General features: G+C 40.2%; 1 protein-coding gene across 1 annotated transcript in view; it reads right to left on the bottom strand.

Annotated features, from left to right (window-relative positions):
* The window catches only part of DNM3 (dynamin 3), a 146,747-nt gene that overhangs the window by 33,490 nt on the left and 99,596 nt on the right, over window positions 1-13,661 (bottom strand). The window contains 2 exon segments of the mRNA XM_065648911.1: window positions 1,112-1,223; window positions 12,064-12,173. Coding sequence (XP_065504983.1) covers window positions 1,112-1,223; window positions 12,064-12,173 — 222 coding nt within the window.

Raw genomic sequence — 13,661 nt, 5'->3', positions numbered from 1 at the left:
TTGAAAAAAAAAAATCACCATCATTATCATCATCACCGTTTACTCCTAGAATAACGGGAGAATCCAGCGTATCCAGGATTCTCCGATTCATCTTCTGACGGTAGCCTTGCAACTTGGCGTGGAGAGAGGAAGCCGAGGGTTGTTCGTGCAAAGAGCAGCTAGAGGAGATGCAGACGCAATTATACTGGAAGCCATGGAGGTATCAGCAGCATAAGGGAAATATGAGGAAGAGAAAGATGAAGAGACAGAAAACAGCGCAAGACTCTGGACTCAAGGGACCTGGCGTTCCCAAAGAAAGCAAGCGGGAAGAAGAACAAATTCCATAAAAATCAAAGCATCATTTCCCAGAACAGATCTTCTGCTGAAGGAATTTAGTGGACTAGCAGACTTACTGAAGAAAGGTGAAGTGTGCATTAGAGAAACTTTCAGAAGCTCAAATCACGGGTATTTTTGCTAGTCAGCCTTCTCTCTGGATACAGCTTCTCAAACCTTCACTTGATATTAAATATCAAAATAACCAAATCCAAAAAATATCAAAATGGTAGTTGGACACATTCTGCTTGCTGACTTTCTGTCTTTTCTGTTAAATTAATAGAGGTTTTTTTACAGCATCCTGTTCAATTTGCTCCACATGATGATTAGCTGAGTAAAACTGCCTTTGGAAAGGTTTAGCATGTGTTTCATACACAAAAACCATGCAGTGAATCAGCAAAATAAATATACATGATTGCCTGGAATGCTTCTGTCAGTTCTGTAACACAGAGCTTGAGGGAATAAACTCTTCAAAGCACATCTTTACCTTAAGAGACATTAATAGAAACAATGAAGCTCAGGAAACTCCAAATCGCTCAATGCTTTTACTACACAGATCCAATTAATAATTTTCCGGAAGGTTTGGTGGTTTGGGTTTTTTAACATTGAGGTTTGACGCATGAATTCATCTTAAAATATTCCGTTATGAATATTTCAAAATCACCGCAGAAGACTACAAAGAAGAGGCTACCATTTCTTGAGATATCTGCAGACATTGTGTTTTCCCAGATGATACAAATTGGTTTTTTCCGACTCAAACAGAGCAGCTACTGGAAAACCAGTGAGCTGTTTAACTTACTGAGGATTTATCAGGATAGACACCGGCTCGTAGCAGAGAGGCCTTCCAGCTATCCACCTCCTCTTGGGAGTCACAGGCCAGCTCAAGGAAGCGGTAATCCTTGTAAACATTCCTAGAACAAAGAGCACCACATTGTAAAACTACCATTTCACTACTCCGTATCATGCACGCAGCATTTTAAATCAAAAATACTTTGGGATCAGAAATTACTCGGTAATTGTTTTGGACAACAGAGTTTATGGGACAGGTGCTTGTTTCATAATTACATGGAGTACTTAAAAATATCTTAGAAAGCTACAGCACAGCTCTGGAAATAATAATCATCTGAAAGCACCGTGAAACTACTTACAATCAATTTTCCAGCTTTTGCCAAAATGGAGCACTTTTAGGGAAAAAAAAAAGCTGTTGTGATGCCAAGGACGAACACACAAGACATGTCAACAAAAGTGAACGCCTGGTGACCGATTGCTGCTGTAACCAATAAGTATCAAAATAATCAATGACGCAAGTTTTTCCCATGTTAAGTCCTTTCAGTGCATTATATACGCTTTTTAGCTTTTAGACATCACCAGTAAAAAGGGAAAGAAAACCATGAGAACCAAATATTTTAAACAAACCTCTGATGTCTGCCGTCACAGCAAGAAAATTGGGACACGTTTAAATGACACCTTTTGCAGGTAATCCATAGAGCTAGATAAATATAGGGAATCACTTAATGGAAGAAAAGAGAAATGAGGAAAAAATACATAATATGTAAGAAGGTGGTACTTGTAAAATCTCCAATAAGCAGAACAGATTTTCCCCTTACGGTTTAGCCATTAGTTTCCAAATTCAAATTCTATATACAGACCAGATCACTATAAATTTGTCAGCCAACAGTCTTTTTAGGAAAGGCCGTAAGCTTAGCTGACAAAGGTTAGGAAACCGCATTTTGCTAGATCTGAACTGTTGCACAAGAATGAACGTTCCATCGCAACCGGACTGTTTTCTTTCCTTCGCAAGCTCTGGAGAAGGGGGAGCGCGGGTGGCTAGGGGGTTGATGGAGATCACTTCACCTGAGACAGCAACAACAAAGCATTCTTTGGTTTCATTAAGCAACTACAGAGGTCATTTCTACCCTGTATTTGGAGAAAATCAATTTGAATACACTCTGGAACCAGGAAATAAAGCTATTATCATCACTGCCTAGACAAATTTCTTTAGCATTCAGGGACTGGTGGGATTTCACCGTCACACTGCCGGAATACAACAACTTGATGTAATTCCCACTCACGGAAGCGCTTCTCCCTTACCCACATGGCCAGACAGCTCCTGGCCCTGCTTTTTGGGGCAGTCCCAGGAAACAGACGGGTAGAAAAATTGTAATTGAACGGTAAGCACTCATGCAGAGCATGATGATGATATGGAGCAGCCGTGACACCTAATCATTACGTTGTCAGCCGCAAAACCACAGTATGGCAACCAGAGTATCCTCACCTCTGCGTAGAAGGAAATCAGGCATTTTTAATCAGGCTTATAGATTGCATTCCAAACTGCAAAGAATAAAGGACATACTCAGATTTCCTCATGACGGTGACATAATTCTCACCAATTTCAGTGGCTCCATCTGGGACAAAGAGACACTAAAGGGTCATGTCACATAGTTTAGGCAAAGACACTGACAGTACGAATGACTGAAAGCTCTACGCATTCTTTTATTGGTTAGAAATTTAAAATTAAACCTATTTCTTCCCTGACTTCAAAAGTACTAATCCTGCTTTAAGGCAAACAGTAGCCTGGATGACCTCGTCAGATGCTGTTATCTTGAAGTGGTGACAAAACACTTGAATTTTATTCAATTTGCAATATTGTGGAATTCCAAGTCAACGCTTACTGAAAAAAACAAATAATAACAATAAAAGGAGAAGCAAAATGAAATCGCCAGAGGAAAAAATGCTTTGATTTATTGGTAGAAGAAATTTTACCGAGACAAGTATTTTGGCTAAGTTAACTAAGCAGCTATAACTTTGAAGAAATACGAAGCTGAAATGGTAAAAGGGTACTCTCAGAAAAGATGACTAAAAATAACAATAGAGCAAATAAAGGCTGTAAAACACAGCGATAGGGAAGTTCCAAAAATACTTATCTGCAAGAGCAAACCAACATGACACCAGCTTGTGAAAATATTTTTTCAGGACTGTCATGTTATATATTAAACTTCTTGGCATTTTGTGACTTGCTACATCAAGCATAGCTGTACGAGAAGGGATCTTAGCCAACTGCTTTGAAGAGGTGGGAGCGGACAGTCCTGCATTCCTGTCTCTGCGTCAAGACTTTTCCTAGGTCTACAGACACTTTATGGCCAAGGGACTGATGTCTCCGGCTTTCCAAGGCCCCTCTCCCTGTAGTATCTGACAGATCCACCGTTCTAGTGTAGCTAATCCTACCCCCTCCAACACAAAAGACACAAGTTTCAGTATAAAGGAGGAAATGAAGGACACATGCCCTGAGCCAGAACTCATAGGAAGCTTGCAGCAGGGCAGGTAAATACTTGCCTCCCACATCAGCTTCCTTGCTACTGGATTTCCTTTGCCTGCCTTTCTTCCAGAAAGGCTGACAGGCACGGGAACTTTCCAAAGAAAAAGAAAAGCCAAAGGAACTTCTGAAAAGAGTGTGTCCTTTTTCTGTTACTAGTGGAATCTTACAAAAACAAATTAACATGTTTTACTCATTAGGAATCCACTGGCGTCTCATGGAAAGCTGTAAAAATGTTCTCGAAAACAATTCAGATTTTCTGTTTAGTTCTCTCTTCCACTTTTTAAAATCGCTGAAGATATCGGCACAGAAAGAGTTACTACTCAATCCTCACCTACTTGCTCCATATGGAATACAGTGAGGTCATGTTCTCATTGTCATCTCTATAGCAGCTAAATGGGATGTTATACATCAAAGAGAATGATATAATGCAGGATACGAAGAAGCAAAAAGATGAACTCTCAACAATACAAATCTTGTTGATAATTCAAGCATCTTTGAATCTAAGGGACTGTAGAAACAAACCAGATACAATAAATGGGAACATGCCTAGAAGTACAATTTGTGTGCAACATTTCCCTTGAATATTTAACATTTTTAAAATGTGAACGCATAAACAAGGAAGCTGTGTGCAAAGCTATATGTGTATACCACATCTACCTATGCCACTTCCCCCTGTAGGGTCTCATCATTGTAATTTAATAACCTGCATAGTACATGAAAATCTATCTACAGTGGCATTACTGGAAGTTAACATGCTACTACCGTTTGTTTTTTTTTTTCCAGAGTGAAAAATACAGAAGGTTAACATTTGTTAACTGCAGATTTTATTATACTCTAGGTAAATAAACCTCAAGAACTGCATTCCAGGAAAAAAAAAACCACCAGAAAATTGCTTATGGAGATGAACAGACAATTGGACTAAAAGCATAATTTCCAATTCCGGAGTGGTTCAACACTCAGGTCATACCTTCTCTAAGCCCGGCCTGGTATTGAAGGTTCAGCAGACACCCAGCTGTAACTTTGCTGACCCAACAACGTCTTCACTTTATTATTACCTTTGCCTCCAGCATACTGGACTCCTTTCCCAAATGTATTTCAGGGCCAAAAGTGAACTTTCTAATGCAGAAATGACCTTTATATCGTCCACAGGTATTTCTTTAACCCCTGCCACTGCGGAAGAATCCTAACGTGAAAATGCAGGAATTTGAAAGTGTACAGGAGGAAACAGAGAAGTGCCAGATAAGTTTGAAGACTGAGCTCATCTGTGAGTTACTGAGATTTCTGTCCCACTAGTCCTGAAGCCTCGGCTGTCAACATGGCACAGAGAAGGTTCGATCGCCTATAAAACAGCAGAACAGAATCCAGGACCAAATGGTGAATAACACACAGTGGAAATCACAAAGAAATACCTTTCCAGTTGCCTGCTACAGTGGAGGCAACACCAGTAGGTTTCCCTCTACAGCATTAGCATATCAAAACTGCTTGTTATCTGAGCAAACTCGACTGCTAGACCTCAAGATGTATGGTATCCCTTGCAATTTCTTAATACCAAGAAAAGGTTAATTCTTTATCTTCAACAAACCTGGAAAGATTTTGAGGGTGATCACTCAGTTAACATGTGTACATATATACTAATGCATATCCAGATATTAAACATATGCATAGACAGCTTTTAGATTGAGTTGGATCTCAAACACTTAAGTAGATAAAGATATACTGTATATGCATATAATTTTTTTATATAGAGAGAAAATACAAACCAAGATTAAAAGAAGCATTTATTCTTGCCAGTATGGGAGAAGATGGAACAGCAATTACAGAGCAAGAATATTAGTGACATTTTTAGAACGGTGCTTATAAGCCCCTTTAATCCTCCAAAGAACACAAAACACCATTTAACTTCAGCGGTTGCTCTTTTACAGGGATTTCAAACAACTGTGCCTATCATCTCAAATAATTTTTTTGTAAATATCTGGTCTTGTAGTTAGGATGCAAGTGGGATAAAAATGAACATTAGAAATCTAGAACCAAATGCAAATTGGGTCAATTTTATTCCATGAAAAACACAAGAGATTCAATTCCTAGATATTTCTTACTTGATTGAAATCATACAAATTATGGGTTTCATAAATAGTCACCTAAAATGGAAAAAAGTGAGAAAATAACAGAATCCCATACTCCAAATATACATGCACAATCGGGAACAATAATCTTGGATGAAACTCTACTGTGTGTTCTCTTCTTATTCAACTTGCAACTCTACCGTACACATTCTACTTATTCAACCGTAGTCTTCCATTTTAGACACCTGTAATTCCACAATGGCTATTTTTCACATAAGAAAGCTCTACTAAAATCTCCGCAAATCATATATTTTAAAGAAACAAAAATGACCATCTGCTCTGAGTTAACAGCAATGACTAACATTTTCTATCAAGGCGTGCTATTTCAGATCAGTCCAATGTGAATGCTAATTAAAATTAATTACACATGTCTCCAAAGATGTTTTCGTAACATCCAGAAAAGCCAAAGAGACAAACTCTGAGACAAGGTCATGAAATAATAGCACTTAAGGATTTTACCACCTAACTCATATAAGTGGTCTCCCAGAAGTATACGGATCTTTTCAAGTTCACGGACACAAATACACAGACAAATCCAGACAATTTTCAGGTGAAAATGAACCGAAGAGATGCTGATCAGTATAGAGCCAAGCCTGGACTATGAAGTATCTAGAGTTCTATATGTAATCCAGAACAGAAATGCAGCCAAAACTAACATCACGTGGGCCAAAATATGGAGAAGTATCAGCAACTGGCACTAAAATATTCCTGCTGAAGAAGGTTTGATCCTTCTCCTGGTGAGGGACAGCAGCCTGTTCTGGAAGGTGCGTGGGGGCCGCACAAGCTGCTCGCAGCTGCCAGAGCCCGGGCAGGCACCGAGGGGGCTCCGCTCCCGCGCCCGCCCCGCGCTCCCCGCACGGCGCGGGGGGCCGGCCCCTGCGGGTCACACTCACCAAGACGAAGCTCCTGCAGCCTGTGTCAAGTTTACCAATCACGACTTGAGGGGGAAAAAAAGCAAGCCTTTTTTTCTTTTTTCTATTTCTTTTTTTTCTTTTTTCTTTTTTCTTTTTCTTTTTTTTTTGGTTAATGGAATGGACTTGGGGGATAAAGGGTAGTTATTCCTTGGGTTTGTATATTTTTCCTCTTCCTAAACATTGTACTCTACCAGGATTTTAGAAGTTTGTTTACAAACGTTAGCAGCTTTTTTTCTGGATTAAATTTGTGGGCTTTTTAAATTAAATAGATTCTCATTCTTCCATTTCTAATAGAAAGGGCTCTGAATAGCTTACAGTCCAGCTCTTCCTGGGGCTTAACTTTCTGAGTAATTCAAAAACAGTAACTAAACATACATCTCGTCTTAGGCTTTCTCCTTTAGCCTGGCTTCCATCCAACACCTCCTCTGACCCGGTCTCCTTTCACTAGTTCCCTTTATTTTGGCTCTTGCCCAATTTCCCTTATATATGGATAGCAGTTAACTGGTTGCTCTCCACAAGAAATTCAGTACTTGAAGCTCTAGTGCATTTGGAGTCCCAGAGAGAACTTGTGCTCCATCCCCTTCTACAGCAACATTCAGCCAACAACATGCACCCCAAATAAGTATTGTCACACACACCTTTCACTTAGTAGACACAGAGCACTTTCCTGGGTCCTACCAGACAACGCGGTTTCTCGTGCAACGCAATTCCTGACAGTCAGAGTGGACTCAGGAGCTAAAAATTTATCGTCTGGCAGTTTTATTTCCAGTCCTATTGTGTGCCCTCAAAGCTCCCTTTTGATCGCTCCCCTCTTGACATTCATCTGTTTCTCAGATTAAGGATCTGTTTCTACGAGGAGCCTGCCCCAGACGGTCAGCTCTCGCGCAGGGACGGGAGGTTCCGTCCCGCTGCCGCAAGAGTACTGAGGAGCATTTGGCTCTCAGGAACCTTTTCCTGCGAAGGCAAACAGGAACGGTTCTGTGCTTTGAGTTTGTTCCTCGCATCTCCCCATGATACAGAACCTCGGAGGTGAGGAAAGCAACACCATTATTGAGTTTCATCTGGATCCCGGCTGGGCAGGAAAGTAAAAGACGGGGACTTAGTGGGTGGGATCTGGCCCTGCAAGGAAGGGAGAATTTCACACGCTGGTTCTACTTCCTTGGCTCCGAGGAAAGGAATGAGCCTGAAGAGGAACAGAGCTTCCCGCATAAGAAAGGCTACTGACAGGGACTCTCGTCAGGCAGCTCCTCCTCATTATACGCTTGCTGCTCCCAGTAGTGGTAAGAAAGGCTTGAAAATTCACCAACTCAAGCACTTCAGCCTACTAGTGTTTTATAACCCCCAAAATCTTTACTTAGTAGAAACTCTTCTCCCACAAAAGAGAATTCATCTCTCCAGACTTGGAAAAGAGGTGGTAAGGAAGCTTTATCTCTACTTGTAGCAAAATAAGAGAGATTTTTACTCATCATTCCCTCTTTACTTAGAAGCAGTATTTAGATGGAGTTGTAATACAGTAATACAACCTATTGAGCAATAAATCAGGAAAAAAGTGCAACTACTCTACTGCAAAGGCAAAGGACTACTTTGAACAGCACAAAATCTAGTAAAATAGTGCCATGTGGATCCTGTAGTCAACTGGGCAAGATCATGAGAAATACTGACTGCTTGCCCTTCTTAATTAAGGTGACATGGGACTGTTGCATAGATCCTAAAGAGAGGCACATTTCCGACTGCAGTTGTTGTCCCAGACTACAGTACTTGGCTAAAAGAAAAAGCACCAATCGATGAATAACTTTTACAGGAAATACAGGGGAATAGACAAGTGTTTGGAATGAAATCCTAGAAGGAAAGTAAACTTTCTGGGATGCGCAGAATTTGTCTTGTTTGTTCTTGAACTCTGCACATGAGTCTTACACATTCATCAATAGGGACATCACAGGTTAATCTACACTATGTGTAAGCACAGGTGCTGACAAAGTCCTCTCTCCTCCATTCTTAGATCTGCCTAAGAAAGTCAATCAGCAGCTACATCCACACAACTTCACACTATGTTCTACAGCAGTACCGCAAACATTAGGTTTTTTCCTACAATATCATTATTTTCAAATACTTTTAATATTTTCCACCCTAAAATATTTGCCAGCAGCTTACTGTGGAGGAGAAAACGACAGTCAACACAAAATAGCACTCGGTTTTGTGAGAGCTTTAGGTTTAGACATGCACTGCTTGACCCTACAGCTCAACTTCAGTTGCTGGGAAGCAGACTCACAGACACGGGCACAGCCAAAACCAATCCGGGAAGCAAAGAGCACTCACTCTAACGTACTTTGCTTTATCTCTAGTACTGCTAAGGTAAGTAAACAAGATGAACCCTTCTATCTGTGGTGTCTATATATTAAGTAGATGGGTCGACTCAAAAACTTTCAATACGCTATTTAGTTTGCTGAAAAGCAAAACGCTCCCCCCCGCCATTCTTTAAGCAATACTATATCTATTTCACGCTAAGAATTTTCATTTTCTTTTTTTTTTTTTTTTTAATTTTAATTGGAAAGTAACAGGAAAAATAATACCATTATTTCACAATGCATCCTTTTCATAAACATACAATTATGTTCATTTCATGAGAATTTATCTTCACTGTGAAATCAATCGTCACAGTCTCCATTTACTATACATTACGAAGTCACATTTGATTCCTGTCAGAGAACTGTTGACTTCTGCAGTAAATCAAAATGACAGATACTGTTCGTTTCCTTCTGCATCTATCCCCAAGCCTCAGCGAACTCAAGATAGTTTTTCCTTCTATGCAGTGAAATGAGCATTTTCCTGGTAACTATATTTCAGAACTGGAAAGGCTTTCATAAATGGAAAAAATGCACTGCATAATCCAGGAAACTATTGAAATGTACAGTATCAGAAACATATGGCTGGAGCAAATACCTATGCAGTGAGGGGCTGGGAATGAAAAAGAGAACAAGCTTATTAAAATTTTTCTCCTAAATGGATTTTGCTTGAAAATTAAAAAATACTTTAATTTAACATTAAGAAAGTTTACGTAGTTGATTAGAAAAATGCTGCAGGTTATTGGGGGGGGTGCTGAAAAAAGGTACAGAATCATCTCCATGCTATCATGGAAGCTGGAACAGATGATTTTGCCTTTGTTCTTTAATGATCTACATCTTAAATAGCAAAATGGTTCCATAACCAGAACCCTCAGTAGGCAAACTCAGAAAGAGAAGGCTGATTTATTTCTCAATTACTAAGGTTTTTTTAATTCAAAACCCAAACACCGCCCCCCATCTCCCCACCTCCCCAAACAACCAGAAATTAATTTTTACAATAATTTTGAAAAGCAAGCCATATTCACACACAAACCCCCACATTAAAAAAACAGAAATGGATTAGCATAAAGTACAACAATGAGACTCCTTATTTCAACAGATCTTTACTGACTCCCTGTTTCAGTTTCCCTAAGAATTTGAGATAGGGAACCCAGTCCCGAGTTGAGGGCCAGACCACTTTCCCCAAGCCCCAACATCCCTGGCTTCTGCTGGCACAATCCATGAGTTTGGAGGACAGTGGAAAGAGATACTAAATTTGTTTTGACCAATTTGTACCAGCAGGCAGATTTTTAGAAATATCAAAAAATCAGCTTTTTTACAGTAACAGAGGGATTGCTGTTGCAATTAGAATTCAAGAAATATTTATCCTGAAGAAGTTCTGCCTCCTTTTAAGCTGGAAGGCTGTCTTTGTAAACACTCTCTCCCAAGGCAAAGTTATTTTGTCGTCTTGTCGCTGTGCTGTCATGTCTTAACGTGCCCATACAGATATAAGGATGTTTTTAGAGCAGCTTGCAGATGCTGGAGGCTCTACTCACAGGGTTATTACAGACACGGCAAACATTTTAGACATCTGATTTTGAAATCTTTGCTGTCCACTGTGCATGAGGATCCAGTGAAAATGTAAATATGCAGCTATAGCTGCCAATGGAAATGCATGCTTCTCTTGGATCTTTCACAGCATTTTAGCGATTAATATTTAAGATGATGAAAATATTCAAAGCCATTAGCCAAAACAAAGGAGAAACAATGAGCTGAAATTAACAGATTTCTCACGGAAGGAACTCAATATGTACAGCTGATTATCAAGCCATTGGGACAAAGCTATCTCTCTTGACTGATGTACATGCAATGTTGGGACAATTCACACATACCTACAGCAGAATAATCAGAATTACATTAGTTTGCAGCATCTGAAGATCATTTATGTTTTTAAAAACATGAAAAGTTTTTCAAAGCTTTTTTCTGTGCTCCAGACACGCAAGTGGTCAAGTGTTTGAAATCTTACTCCCAGCAAGTATGTGTGTGACATACTTTCAAAGGGCATCTCCTGGCAGACAATGTCCACATGTAGGCTAGCTGAGATGTCAGCAGATGTAGGCAAAGCCTTCATGGGGCAGTTCAGAGTGGGACTCACATTGCGTCCTTATGTTTCTGGGGCCAGCAGAAACCTGACAGCCCAGAAGTCTTGTGCTTCGCTTTTGCTTTGCAGGAAGGAGGAGCATTCCTTGCTTCTGAAAGGACTATTTCTGGCCCGTTCAGGAGCAACAACAGCTGGCTCTGCAGGGAGCCACATCCAGCCCTCAGCATCTTGAGCAGTATCTGAAGGTATTGCCAAGGGGGGAGGGAGTGTGAAGGGACTCAGAAGCGAAGAGGAAAACAAGGGCATCTACCCATGCTACCACTACAATTAATCTGACTTATTTTCCTGAAAAAAAATCTTACAGAAATTGCACCTTTTCTGCTGAAATGCAATTCCACTGAGACAGCTGCAAACGGAACTCTACCCTTTAGTAAAAGTAAAATAAAATAAAAATAATTTAAAAATCTACAGGTCACTTGTATGTCTTTGAGTGTTGCCATATTTCTTTGACTTATTTGTGCACATTTTTTCTCCATTCAGCAGTATTTAAACCCAAACGAACAACAGAATGAATCCCAAGATTACAGACAGGCAAGATTTTCCACTGGAGAAAGTGAAAAGCAATGACGTTTTTGTGATTTACACCAGTTGAATCTGGTCACAAGATATCAGAAGCCATGAATGTTTTGGCAAGCCTAGGTGATTGCCAAACAAAACAAAAGTAGGATCAGGAGATGATTATTCAGCCATACAGAGCTGGATGAGTAATCACGGAGCTGGTTCACCCCGCGGTGGCTAGGAGGACACTAACCCTCCACCCCCTGGCTACGCAACAGCAAAGCAGCAGAGAAATCCAGAGTATCAAGATCTTTGTTCATCAACACAGTGGAAATAGCAGAACTGCACTCTCAGTTATTAAAATGCTCAGCTGGATACAGTTTTATAGAAATGTCTGCAGAATAGCACATTTTCTTACCTCTGCTCTGTGTTAAACAATGCAAAGATATGTTTGCTAGACATGAAGCTCTTTTCGACATCTCGCACTTTCAAGTTGTCCAAAGGAAGCATATACTTCTTCTCTTTTTCCTAGAAAAAACAAAAACAAACCCCAACATATTAAAAGACCACTATGTGAGAAGCCTCAAAGAAGCCTGATCTCAGTGCTCTGTTTAGCTGGTAATGCCTTCAGTACATTTATTATTGTAACGGAATATCCAAAATTGAAACGTCTGCTTATCTTTCATAGACGTACCTGCAACAGAAATGAAACCTCAATTCCAGTTGTGTTTTTCAATGACCCTTTTAAAACATTTCCTAATTGAAAAATTCCATCTCAAACGCATAAGCATCTACATTTATTATTCTTCATTCCTCTGAATTCTAAAAAGAAAAGGGTCAGACAACTAAAATGAAAGTATCTAATCAATGCAGAACTCTTCTACCATGTCTGCATAGCAACCGGAGTAACCTGTGACGTAAAATTCATTTCAAGCTAGAATTACTATTAATAATTATTTAGGGGTCGCATTTGACGACCTCAGGAAAAATTTTCCTTCCTCCAGGGGAAAATGCAGAAATCATACAAATCAATCAAAATCATACCATCATTGTGGTTTTCTATATATCACATACAAACAAAACCGGACTCTAACCAGCTTGTTTCTCCAAACAGCGGGAATGATCCACTCGCTCTTGCTTTAGCCAACTCCTTTTGCATTTTCATCACAACCCTCATTTACAGGACTATTACTATAATTTCACCTTTTCTAGGTTTCTCACTTCCTGTCACTCCAAATTGAAGACTAGTAACACTCTCAAGCTACTTTATGGTGTCAGAACAAAAGAAGCCCTAAGATTATTAGCTGCTCTTGTTGTGTTAAGCTTCCTTGAATTCCTCGTACTGATGAATAAACCGGGGCAAACCTCTCCATGTTGCTTTGCAAATCCACCTGATGCTAAGTAGAAAAAGATCCAAAGACAAGAGAGGCAACGCCTGCATCCTCATAACCCCATTCTGTTTAGCACATCACAATGAAATTGCTGACAAGGGCACTAACACAGAACAGAGTTCAGCAGCTTTCAAAGGCCATTAAGGTATTTCTAAGGCTGGCACCATCACCACGGCAGCAATAGAGTGGGGAGAGGATTTATGCCCTGGAATTTGTGCAGCAAATAGCGAACGGGGTTCTTATCAATTTGGCTATCCAATGACTCAGAGTCCAATAAATCACCGAAGGTGGAAAGCTTAAGATTCCTTCACAGTCCCTTATCTGCCACCATGAAGCCAGACTGCCGGACCACCCAGCCGTCAGCAGAACCAGCTGTGAAGCCCAGCGCCCACTGCACTTGCTGGAGGGTTGTGAACTGGGCCATCACTTACGGTGGCTGGCTCAAGTAAAAAACAGATACGTGACGATAGTTTATTGTTTGCCATAAAACAGGGCAACAGGGACAAACCGAACTAGGACTCCTATTTCAAGATACATATTTCCAGAAGAAATACGCAAAAGCAACTTCCACTGCACAGAACTGGTCGAAGTCCTAGCTAGACAGAGATGTGTGTACTGCGAGGGC

Source organism: Caloenas nicobarica, chromosome 20 (assembly GCF_036013445.1).
Source record: "Caloenas nicobarica isolate bCalNic1 chromosome 20, bCalNic1.hap1, whole genome shotgun sequence".
In the NCBI taxonomy this organism is placed as follows: Eukaryota; Metazoa; Chordata; class Aves; order Columbiformes; family Columbidae; genus Caloenas; species Caloenas nicobarica.
This window is presented reverse-complemented; position numbering and strand designations above follow the sequence as displayed.